General features: G+C 43.2%; 1 protein-coding gene across 1 annotated transcript in view; it reads left to right on the forward strand.

Moving 5' to 3' along the window:
- Positions 1-6,186: 6,186 nt before the first annotated feature.
- The window catches only part of NECTIN3 (nectin cell adhesion molecule 3), a gene marked incomplete at its 5' end in the record, with an annotated part of 148,305 nt that continues 141,323 nt past the window's right edge, over positions 6,187-13,168 (forward strand). The window contains 2 exons of the mRNA XM_080654683.1: positions 6,187-6,389; positions 6,879-7,561. Of these exons, the coding sequence (XP_080510809.1) occupies positions 6,187-6,389; positions 6,879-7,561 (886 nt within the window). The remainder of the gene's footprint in view (positions 6,390-6,878; positions 7,562-13,168) is intronic.

Raw genomic sequence — 13,168 nt, forward strand, 5'->3', positions numbered from 1 at the left:
GTTTCTGAGAACTCTGTTATTTTGAAATTAAATTTATTAAGGTGACATTGGTTAATAAAATTATATGAGATTCTAATGTACAATTCTATGATAATACTAGAGGCCCGGTGCATGAAATTGATGCATGGGGGAGTTCTCTCAGCCCAGCCTGCACCATCTCCAATCCGGGACCCCTTGAGGGATGTCCGACTGCCGGTTTAGGGATCAGGCCTAAACCGGCAGTCACGACATCCCTCTCACAATCCTGGACCACTGGCTCCTAATTGCTCATCTGCCTGCCTGCCTGCCTAGTCACCCCTAACTGTGCCCCCCCCCCCCCCGCCGGCCTGTTCGCCCCTCACTGCCTCTATGTGCCAGCCTGATCGTCCCTAACTTCCCCCCCACAGCCGGCCTGGTCGCCCCTCACGGCCCCCACACCGGCATGGTTGCCCCACACAGCCTGCTTGTTCAGTTGTTTGGTCGTCCCTCATTAACCCCCCTGCCAGCCTGGTTGTAGGCAGCCATCCTGTGAGGGTGTGATGGTCAATTTGCATATTACCTCTTTATTATATAGGATTATTGGTATACTACATTGTGTATTTACCACCCACAGTGAAATCTTCCATCACCACATATTTGACTCCCTTTACCCATTGCTAATCCCCTACCCACTTCCCTCTAGTCACCACCATACTGTCGTCTGTGTTTGAGAGTTTTTGTTTGTATGTCTTGTTTGTTCATTTGTTGCTTTCAGTTCCCTTTTATTTAACCTACCATAATGCAATTGCATAGCTCTTCTAAATATCTCTTTCTCAAACTGTATCCTTTGGAACTCTAGTGTTCTACAAAAGAGTTGTGTATTATAAAAAAAAAAAATGTTAGCTTTTAGATAGTTATGTGAAGTGTATGTTTGTTTGAACTGTAAGTTTATGAAAGAAGTCCAATTCTTTTCCCCCCACATAATCCCATTATCTTTTAGCTCTATAATAATTTTCAAGTGCACTCAAGGTCTTTAAAAAAAATTACCCAAAATTTGAAATTTCTATTTGTTTTTACCGAGATCTAGATGAAGAATATCAACAACAAATATGTATATATGACTAAAACACCAACATAATTTCCTCCAAATTTACTTATTTCAAACCCACCTTTGCTCAATCTAGATTATTGCCAATTAAAGGAACATATTTTGCTCATTTTCCTTACTGCTGTTATTTACATTAATTGATGGATTGATGTTGCCTCTATGATTTTAAATAGTTTGACTAAGAGAAAATAACTGTTACAAGGAAAAGTTTGAGAACTAGTCACTGAAAAATAGAGCATCAATCAAGATCTGATCAGAAAAAGAGAAACCATACTATGTTACCGAAGGAACTTAATAATAGGGTGTTATTACACAGGGTTGGAAGCGAGGTCTCCAGACCAAATAGGGGAAACTGAGGTGATACAAAGATATGAAATGTAGGAATCCATTACCACCTTTAGAGCTGGAGGAACAAAGGGAAAAGGTTGGGTTATTAGAACTTAGAAGCTCAGAGAAGGGATCCTGATGAGCTAGGGATTGGACCCCTGAGAAATGGGCACAGCCTGCTGGTGCTGTGTACCTCGGAGGGTTGTGATGAGTCTAGTTCTCAGGGTATAAAACAAATGGGAAGCTTGGACCAACTGCTGATGACAGAGTGAACGGCTATTACTGCTGAGGTGATGCTGATAGGAGCAGGAGGCAAACAGAAAGGAACAGTCTCTTCTCCCTCCTCTTGCCTTCCACCCTCCCTCAGTGACTTCTATTGGTAGCACCTACCAGGAAGTCAGTTGGCGAAGGAGGCAGATTGAAGAACCACAACCCCCATATTACAAATCAGGCATGTGGAAGGGTGAATATGGAGGGGAAAGACAATAGTGTAATAAGTAGTACTAGAAGAAATTAAATGGAGTCTCTTAAGCACTAGTCAGTGTAATTATCTTGCAGCTTAAAAACTCAACACCTTACTCAAGACCTTAAAACATTAATATTCTGTTGAGTTTACCTGCCATTAGATGTACATCTAAGTATGCTATGCCACTATAATCATTTAATCATCTTGCAGCTTAAAAACTCAAGACCATACTCAAGACCTTAAAACATTAATATTCTGTTGAGTTTACCTGCCATTAGATGTACATCTGAGTATGCTATGCCACTATAATGATTTAATCATCCAAACTGGTACCTATATGGTAGATATTATTCTAGATGGTTGGGTTTCAACAGTAAAAAACATACAGCTCCCACCCATCCTTATGGAACTTTATTCTAGCAAAGGGAAAATAGACAATATATAAAGATATATCATGTCAGATGGTAAGTGCAGTGGAAAAAAATAAGAGAGGATAAGGATTGAGATGGGGAGGGGGGGCTCTTTCATATGACGTGGTCATAGAAGATCTCAATGATAGAGTGAAATTTGACCCCAAGGAAATATGACGAAGAACACAGTATAAATCTATGGGAGTGGGGAGATCTTTTCAGTAGGAAATAGTTACATTTGGTAAATGTGAGGTTGGTGAAGATTTGCAAATGGGTGGACTTTTTCTGTGGGGTTGCAGTTTGTTTTTAAACTATTTGCATAGCCCTAACTGGTTTGGCTCAGTGGACAGAGTGTCAGCCTGCGGACTGAAGGGTCCCAGGTTTGATTCCAGTCAAGGGCATGTACCTTGGTTGCGGGCACATCCCCAGTAGGGGGTGTGCAGGAGGCAGGTGATTGACGTTTCCCTCTCATCAATGTTTCTAACTCTCTATCCCTCTCCCTTCCTTCCTGTAAAAAAATCAATAAAATATATTTAACAAACAAACAAACAAATAAACTATTTGCATAGTTCTACTTTAGAAGATTATGATTATAGCTGGGTAAAATCAGCTTATCATCAAATACTAGAGGCCCAGTGCACGAGATTTGTGCACTTGGGGGAGGGGGTTCCTCAGCCTGGCCTGCGCCCTCTGGCAATCCAGGACCCCTTGGGGGATGTCCACCTGTCAGCTTAGGCCAGATCCCACTGAGGATCAGGCCTAAGCTGGTAGTCAGACGTTGCTCTCACAGTTCAGGGCTCTTGCAGTCCAGGACCCCTCACTCCTTACCTCCCCCGTGCAGCAGAGGCAGGAGAGGCTCCCACCACCATCATTACCACTTCATTCACCAGCCAGAAGCCCGGCTCACTGCTCCTTAGCACTGCCTCGAAGGCGGGAGAGGCCCCCACCACTACTGCTGCACTCACCAGCCATGAGCCCGACTCAGGGCTTCTGGCTGAGCGGTGCTCCCCCTGTGGGAGTGCACTGACCACCAGGGGGCTGCTCCTGCATTGAGCATCTGTCCTCTGGTGGTCAGTACGCATCATAGCCACCGGTGGATCTGCTGTGGTTGATTTGCATATTGGCCTTTTATTATATAGGATTATATAGGACTAGTAGCTCGCTGCCGCCCTGCAGTAGCTCTCTGCCTGCTGCCCCGTCCTCCTGTAGCTCCGTCTGCCCCCCCACACCCCTCATAGCTTGCTGCCCTGCCCCCTCCTGTAGCTCACCACTGCCCGCTTGTAGCTCACTGCCCCACCCTCACAGTTGATCCGTGATCCAGTCGTTATGCGGTCGGTCATTATGCTTCACAGTGTAATGACCATTTGTATATTACATCTTCTTTATTATATAGGATAGTACCAAATTCAAACATTCCAAAAAGCATGCTCATCTCTTCCACTGAGGGAAAAGCTATACTTCTTCACATAGCAGGTTATAAAAATTTTGCTGATGGTAAGTGGAACTACCTAGAGTACATAATGGCCTACCTCTACTATAAAATACTTCCTTTGTTTCAGAGTCAGCTATGAAATTCTAATAATAGTCTTAAACCTTTAATTTGGATTATCTGAGTAAATGTAAAAATGTCCAGCACTGTACACAATTACTTCTTTAACATGTCAACCTTTGTTTTTTAGTTAAGAATTAATGAAACTCAACAATTGGCCAGCAGACTTTTGAGGCATTCTGGGAAAGTATTCTTAACTCAAAACAATGAAATCATTTTTGGCATTAGAATCATGTTGCTTTTTATTCAGATAGATTTTTTCTTGGAAAATACATTCATACTTTGGATTCAATGCTACTACAAATATTAGTAAGTTAGTTATAATTAAGCATTCTTTCAACCAGTTGGTTCCTAAAACAATAAAGGTAAACTTATCTATAAATTTAGACCAAAAAAAAAAATAGAATAAAACCAAGTAATGCTCTCATGTTAAAGGTTTTTTAAAAACCAACAATAATTCTGCTCCTTGAAAAAAAAAAAAAGCAGCTGTGCCCAGCCAGTGTGGGTCAGTTGGCTGAGTGTCCTCCCAAGCACCAAGAGGTCACTGGTTTGATTCCAGATCAGGGCATATGCCTGGGTTGAGGGGTCCATCCCCAGTCGGGGGCATCCATGAGGCTGCTCATGTTTCTCTCTGGTGGATGTTTCTCTCTCTCCCTTTCGCTTCTCTCTCTCTCAAATCAATAAAAACACTTTTTAAAAGGGAAAGAAATGAGCTGTACTATGTAATGTAAAATATTTTTCTGTAGCTAATTTCTAATAAGAAGCTTGGGGTGGGTATGTCTTCACTTAAGAAGAACATAATTTAAGACTGGGCATTTATAAAGTAGAAATTTGAGTTTCTTCAATAAATTCGTTTTCAACTTAAGAAGGAATCTTGAGAGCTTAGTGATACCCACTGGAAGGCAACAACTTGGTTCTGGCAGAAAAACCACCACACATGGCTTGTAGTATTTGCACTTAACCTCTGTGCCTAGGTTTCTCCAGCTGTCAAGTAGGAATAGTAATTGCTACCTTCTGTGTGAAGTAGAGTGTGGTTTGACATCTCTGGCTGAAGATGCTATATCAACACAAATTATTATTATTAGAACATAATGCTTGTAAATTCATAAAACACCAGCATGGTGCTCTTTGAATGCTTACATAACATCTATGAATACTACTTTTCCAAGCTCTCTCTTCACTTTGGGTCAGAGGAAAATATAACCATAGCATGCCACTAATCCAATTTTTCAAAACATGGAGGATATATAGTTTTAAAGCTCCATATCATTCTATTAAGAAGACTAAAACAGCTAATCCCTCGTGGTCACTGTAGCAATTGCACAGTGGCCCCCACATTAACCACTTGGCACCTTTTCAAATGTTGGCTAAATTACTTTTTCTGGAGACTGGAATTATCAGGGAAAGGCTGCAGGGTGGGGGTGGCTAGTGATATTAAAATTTTCATTATTTACTAAATATCTGCAACTGTTAAAGTGCTATCTAAACAGATAATTAGCTAGTCTCTGCGCAGTGGGCTCTGTCTAAATTTAGTAGTGAATTTTGGTTGAGGGAATGCGAAAATAGAAAATAAATTTTCTCAAGGGAAACGGTGGTGTCAGCAGAGCTTAGGTATGTCACAATAGCTACTTTTCGTCAGTTCTGATCATCATCAGGGGATCTCCCAGAGCAAATGCAGGACAAGTTTTAGTCATAATGCATCCTGAGGCTAGGTGATGGAAAGGAGTGGCTGCTGGAGACAGGCTTACAGGGGTCCGGGCGGCAGGCAGGCATAGAATGGGAGAAAGAAAAGGGGTAGAGGAAGAGAGATTCTAAACTCAGAACTAGGATGGGAGGCGGGAGTAAAAAAAAGAGGAGGGCATAATGGTGTGTAGCCTTGGAGGTAAAACATAGCCAGTTGGAGAATGGGAGACCCTAGTGATTGAAGGGGGATGACATATTGATCTTGGGGACATGCAAGCATTAGTTTAGCTGAGACAGGCAGCTAAATCCTAGTTCCACTTTCTTCTTATTGGAGCGGACCTGTGACTATCTGTGACTATAGGTGGATATGGCAAGATCTACATAAAATTAATGTTGCCAGGACTGAAGATGTGCGTCCCCTGCCTCCAGTTCCTCTCAGGACAGTTCAAATTGTCCACCACCCCCGCAGAACAGCCCGGGGCTGTGGTTCCAAGGTCAGGCCACCAGAGCTGTGCGTGGAGGGCAGATGAACAGGGCAGGGCGAGCAACCCATCTGGGGTGAGGAAGGATAGTGGTGGACCCCAGACGCTCTTAAGGGCAAAGGGTTTAACACTTCCCGAGGTCGCTTTCCCCGCAATAAGTCCAAAGGAAAGCAAGCAATGAAACTAAAATTACACGTGCGAACATGCAAATGAAACAAACCCAAAGAAAAACACCACCGCACTCGGGGCGCTCCGATCGGGGAAATCCACGGCCTCCTGTTGCCAGTCGCCAGGCGAGGAGAGCCGACAGCCCGGCAGCCGGGAGAAGCAAGAGCGGAAAAGCAAACCTTGCGGGACCCCACTTCTCGCCCGGCAACGCTGACCCTTCCTCCGAGCTGTCCCTCCAGTGAAAGGAGAGAAAAAAAAAATGCCCGTGCAAAGGTGCCTCGGCGGGCTGGAAGGGAGGAAGGCTGGGAAGAAGGGAGGAATTGGGGGAGCAAAGCTGTCCCGGGAAGCAGGAGGAAGGACAAAGTCTCTCCTTTCAGCCCCGTGCGCCCCCGGCGAGGAGAGAGAGGACAAACTAGTCCTGTAGGCTGCGTCCAGCTTCCTAGACAGGAACCTTTAGCAGGGGCAACAGAAGGGCGACCCCATCCCGCTTTCCCCTCCCCACGCCCTCGCGGTCCGGGGTCCCCGCCAGAGGAGAGCCCGCGCGGGCGAGGCCGGCCGCGAAGCGATTGTCCCGCCGCCGCCCTCCGCCTCTGTCTGCGTCGGGGCAGCGGTGGACCCACTAGGGGCGGAGTGGGCGAGACCATTGGAAACGCTGGGCGGGGGGGTACGATGCTGGGGCGAGGGGCGGGGCCTACTAACCCATTCCAGATTTTCCTGTCCCTTTTAGAGCTCTGCTTTGGGAGAAACCCGTTATCAAAGTGCAGAGAAGAGATTTTTTTTTTGAAAGGGGTGGAGCGTGTGGAGGGGAGTGGGGCGGGAGGAGGCGCGGCAAGCAGTCCGGGATCAGACGGGAGCCGGAGTTGCGTGGGGCGGGCAGGCGGGTTCCAGCGGCCGCTCGGGGGTCGGCTTCCTCTCCCCTCCCGCGCGGGCGGGGTGGTGCGTTCCGAGTTCTCAGGAGTTCGGAGCGGGCGGGTGTCGGGGGGGCGGGGAGTGGCGGCGGCGGCGGGCGGCTCCCGCCTCAGCCTGGGCAGTGGCGTCGGCGACGGCGGTGTCGAGGCAGCCGCGAGCGCTCGGCGCAGTGTCAGCCGGCGGCCGAGGCTGAAGAACTAGGAGTTAGGGAGGCGCGCGCCCGACCTTCCGCCGCCGCCGCGCCGCAGACGCTGCCGCCGCCGCCGCCCAGAGCCGGAGGCGCCGGGTCCCGGGGAACCAGAGGGGGCGGGCGGGCCAGCGGGCCGGGGGGAGGGTGGGGAATGGCGCGGACCCCGGGGCCGGCTCCGCTGTGTCCCGGAGGCGGCAAAGCACAACTTTCCCTCGCTTCTCCCCCCGGGGCCGGGCTCCTGCTGCCGCCCCCGACGCCGCCGCCGCTGCTGCTGCTGCTCTTCCCGCTGCTGCTCTTCTCCCGGCTCTGCGGTAGGTGGACCTCGGCGGCGGCGTGGGCTGAGGGAGGCGCGGCCGGGGGTCCCAGCACCGCGGCCGGGCCCGCGCGGGCGGCTCTCCCGAGCGGCGAGGCGGTTGCGTTGGGCGGTTGGCTGCGCGAGCGGGTGCGGTGGACTTTGGCTGGAAACTTTTCGCCGCGCCCGGGGCGAGGCCCGGGAAGGGCCGGGCCCGCGAGTGCGACGCCGGCCACCCGCTCCCTCCTCCGCGGCCGCGCTGATGGTCAGGCTCCGGCGGTGCTGCTTTTTGCCCGGATTCCGCCGTGTGTGCTCCGGGGACCGTTACTTCCTCGCTAATTCGAGCCGGAAACCCAGAGCGCGGACTTCTGGGCTGGGGCTGAGGTGCCGGGATGCACGTTTGCCGCCGCCTTTTTCCCCGGTGAAACTTGAGCTGTGATCCCAGATACCTTTAGGGACCGGGGTCCGACGGAATGAAGCCTTCGGGTCCATCTCTCTCCGCCTTCCGCCCGGGAGAAGGCATCCTTTGAGCCCACCCTGCAGCATCCCCTACAGTCCGTTTGCTTCCGTCCTCCGGCCCGGTTCTGCCCTGCCTGCCTCAGGATGGCTTTGCGTTGAGCCGGTTGCTGCCTTCGTTTGTGGGACTTCTCTCACACTGTCAGTGTTTATTTTGCAAACACGATTTGTCCTCAGGGCTTTGATTTATGTGTTAATATGGCATCGACTGTGCATGGCTCTTCTGATCACAACAAACACCATGCCTCTTCCCCATCTCTTCTCTCGTGCTTATAGTACACATTTCCTGTCACATTTGGGAGCTATTCTCTGTAAGTTCTGTTCCTAGATATGGGAAACTAGAAGCCTGCTTGTTAAGGACCCTGTAAGAAATGCCTTTCATGCAAGAGAGATGGACATAAGTGATCATTAATAGAAGGTGATGATTTGGCAAAATAAGGCCACCAGTCTTTGGAGATTAGCTGTATCTGTCCTTTGGTAATACCATAACACTGCAGGACTTAATTCATTCAGACTCTTCCTTGGTGAGGAAGGTGGAGAAGCAAAATTGACGTTTGCTCAAAGATTGGTTTACCCAAGACTTTTTTACTGGTTCCATAAGGCTGCTGTTGGATCTCAGTGTGTAATGCAATGTTAAATGAAACCAGTATTTATTAAGAGGAAAGTTTTACCAGTATTTATTAAAAGGAAAGATATGTGCGGATTTCTTGGATATTATGATTTAGAAGAAGGAGAATCCTGTTCCGAGTAGGTGTTGTCAAGGTGGTTGGTTATGAGGGAGGCAAAGTTTTCAAGAGATTGAATGCCTCTTATAGGCTGAGCATTTCCACCAGCCAGCAGTTCACCACCACATTTCAAGCACTATAATGAAAGTGTGCGATTTACAAAGTATACGATGATAAATAGTATGTTGTCTAATCTACAGTGTTTTTGTAGCCCCACTCTACAGATGTTTGGTTCCACCACCCAATTCTTAATGCTGTTACCTCTTTAAATTGATGCAAGATTCTAGATTGAATTTGTGTACTGTTCTTTTCCATTAAGGAGGACTGTGGATTACAGTTGGGTAGGAGAAAAGTGTTAACAGTTTTACTGTCTTTACTTAGATTGTGTTAAGGACTGCGAAAATATTATTTGTACCTCCAGTAAAAGCTTATCTAGCTAGGCAAAAACCCTATGGAAGATTGAACCTAGATAATACGCACAGCTAATACAAGGAAATAAAATTTGGGTAATAATTTCACATTTGTGCAAGTGAAGTGTTTGCTTTTTGAAGGAACACATTGGTTTTCTCAGGTTTTTAAAAATCTCTTTAATAATGTGCTATAGAAGGACTTGATATTTTAGAGTCCTGAAAATCCAAGCAGTATAGGCACATGGACTGTGACTTAGAAGTGTAAATTGAAGTTTTAGAGTCAACTCTGCTTGTAGTTGTAGAGGCAGACACTAGTTTTGTGTTCCTGTGGACTGCTCATTTTAAGAGTTTCCTTTTTTGGCTTATAGTGTTATAACACCCTAATTTGTGAACCCTTATGATGATTTTTTTCTTCTGTCAACCTTTATTTTAAATTCAGCCTGACTAGGGCACAGTTCTGATGTATGGATGCTTAGTAAGTGTGGGAACAGAATTTTCTTCATATAACTTGTTTGTTGATCAAACATTCCTATACTGCTTATAAGGTTTAGCATGTACTAATGTTTGAGTAGTCAGTTTCAGAGTTGAAAAAATTTTTAGGCTTTAAAAAGATGTCTGTCTGATGACTTGTCTTAACAGAATGCTTTACTTTTTTATAATGCACAGATCTTTTTTTTTTCCTTTTTCTGGTGTTTTTGATATGTGGTTTACATTTTACATAGTCTTACGCTCAACTTCTGCAATACCATCTTTAGTACAAGGTAATTTTCATATCATGTTCATCTGACTGCTAAAAAGAATCCTTACAACTGGTAGATTCAATATTCTGAAAGCTATAAAAAATCACATCCGATTTGCTGTTTGGGAATACACAGTAACTATCTTATTTGAAGAACTGAACTTTTTAAGTGAGAATTTTACAGGTTGACAAACTGCCAGGTTTTGATATATTTTTAAGCCTAAAAATTCCTAGGTATAAAGGTTAAGGAGACTAGATTTACAATACCATCTGACTTGAGAAACCTCATTTATTTAATTCTGGAATTGCATGTTTCTTTATGATCAATTCATCATAGGTGATCAGATTTATCTCACTTTTCTTCCCAACATTTTTCTTGAGATGTAGAGTATTAGCAGGGATATAGTATTAATGAAAGAGAAGCTATACTATTTGACCTTAATTCATAAGTTCCTATTTGAATCTAGGATTTTACTATTTCTACTTTCAGTAAGGTTTTATCTTAAGATCATGTTTAGAAGATTATAGAAAAGCTCTAACATGATGTTGAACCCCTAACAGCACTTTCAATACTTTTTATATTCCTGGCAGTTAACAGGTTCTTGGGGGCATAAAACATGAATAAAGCAGAATCCTGGCTTCAAGGATTTTATAGCATTGTGGTAGACATAAAGGAAATAGATGATTATAGGACAGTTTGGAGTTCATGAAAGAGATCTGCATGAGGTACTATGCACAGAAGAGGGATACCTAACCCATTAGATAAAGATATATGAATGTAAACTGAGGGCGTGGGGGTGGGGGTGGGGGGGACTACTTTAAAAAAGTAAGTTGAGTCATATATTCTTATTGAGGTTAGACGTTGTGGTAGATAGTACAAGTTTGTTCTTTCTCTTTGTCTCTTCTCTGCAGTTTATGGTTTAGATACTAAATGATTTGATTCTGAAAAAAGACTGCCACTTACAAGGTGTGTGAGTCTTTGGCAAGTTATTTAACCTCAGTAAACTTAAGGTTTCTCAACTTTAAAAAAAAAATGGATAATATCACCTTGCCTATAAGAGTTCTTGTGAAGATTAAATGAAAGAATAAAATAAAACATTTAGCAGAGTGCATGCAATATAGTAAACATTTAAATGTTAATCATTTAGTGTATTTCACATTAAAGCCAACTAGCCTGGTATTTGTCATTCTTAAATTCTACCAGGATATCTTCATTGAGTTTTTAAGTTCAGTGACTTGTATTTGTATTTTACATCATTATTTTAAGTGTATAGTTCAGTCACTACTTTTTGGATATCTGTTAAATTTACTTCAAATAAATGTACAGATGACCAATTTTCAGAATATTGGGATATGGTAAAATCAACTAGGTAATTATATGAAACCTAATTGAATCTTCCCGTCATGATGTAGAATGCATTTTAGGACTTGGTAGTTCCATAGAGTCACTTAGAATGTTAGTGATTATGTTGAAAATGTGGAGTTGAAGAGGAGAGTGTCAACTTCACTTATACTTTATCTTACTTATCATATCAGTTTGGGGCCTATAATTAATATTGCATGTACGAATCTTTCTGTATCCTGAACAGATATAATTGAAAAGTGAACCAAACTTAAAAGCAAGCAAAAAAGATAAAATATTTTCTTGTGTTTAGCTACAGCATCAGAAATAAGAATTGGAAAATATATTCGTGTGTGTGTATTACCTTGTGTATGTCACTTATGTTTACATATATTTTTACACACATAATTTAGTGACTTGGCAACTCTGATGTACATTTTATATCTGTATAATTAGTCAAGGAATAAAACTTATGGTTTTTGCATATTTGGAAATTACTGAAGAGATGTTTGCTAAAAATTAATGTTTTGACATTCTGTAATTTACTCCTTAAAAATTAGCGAGTAAATAATATATTGCTCTAGCATATTCTGTAACCTATTAAAGTCTTCATAAAAATTGAGAAGAAGGACTATATGGTTTACAAAAGATACGGTATTTAATTAATCAATATTATTAATATGAAATCAAATAACCTTTAAGTCAGTAATGGAATGAATGCTAAAGATGGTTCTGTGTGCCAAGCACTCAGATCCAAAAGTCTTTATACCATTAATGTTGTACTTTTAACTACCTTTTATCTAAAATTGTAAAGTCTTGAACCTGTATTCTCTCCAGAATTTTAAAAAATTTATGATTTTTATAATAGGCTTTGACATAGTTTAGTCATATATTTAAATAAAATTCCTTGTGAACCTTTATTAAGGGTGAGCTTTAAGTGTTTTTCTAAGTGACTCACTTCTTATAGTATATATCACTCTTTTAACATTTTATTAAGAGCTACCTCTTATGAACCTAGATACATGCTATATTTGGAGGTACCATAATTGCTTTAGAAAGGGTATTAGATTTATTGCATACTTATATTGTGAATTTTCAGCATCTGGAGAGATTGTTTTTCTTGTAACCCTATTGACTATCCAACATTCATTTTGCTAATTAAGATGAGTAGGAAAGAGCTAACTGTTGCATTGTGAGTAGATACTCATAAACTGGAATTTGACTCATAAACTGTATGTGTAAACATACCAGCTCATAACTGGGTTAATTGGCGAAGAAATGACAGTATGCTTTTCAACACTTTAGATGATTATTTTGTTAGGTGTAAGATAGTAAATGTGACTTTGTAAATAGGAGAAGTTTATAGAATAGTTTTTTTAAAAACTTTATTTGGTTTCCTTTAACTTGAATCATTAAAAATAAAATCAAACATGTTCTTATTTTAAATAGGTTGGCCATTGCACCCAGCAGAGGCTCTCAGCCTAGGTTTCTTCAGAAGAAATAATTTTTTTTTTTAAAGCAGGGTGGGGCTATAAGTCACTATTCTCAGCCAGGGACAGCAAAAGTAGGATGTGTGGATGGATTCAAATTATAGGTACTAGGTAACCTTTTTCAAACATTCCAGGCTTCACTATGGACTTACTGGATCATCATTTTTTTGCAAGAGGGGTGGGAAGTGGAGCCTGGAGATTGGGGCATTTGAATTTTAAGAGACAGTATAAGATGATTCTGTTTTCCCTCCATAGTGCTCTTACAGAATTTTCTTTTAAAATATGTTTTATTGATTTTTTACAGAGAGGAAGGGAGAGGGATAGAGAGCTAGAAACATCGATGAGAGAGAAACATCGATCAGCTGCCTCCCGCACACTCCCTACTGGGTATGTGCCTGCAACCA

The sequence above is a fragment of the Plecotus auritus genome (assembly GCF_963455305.1).
Source record: "Plecotus auritus genome assembly, chromosome: 2".
NCBI lineage: Eukaryota > Metazoa > Chordata > Mammalia > Chiroptera > Vespertilionidae > Plecotus > Plecotus auritus.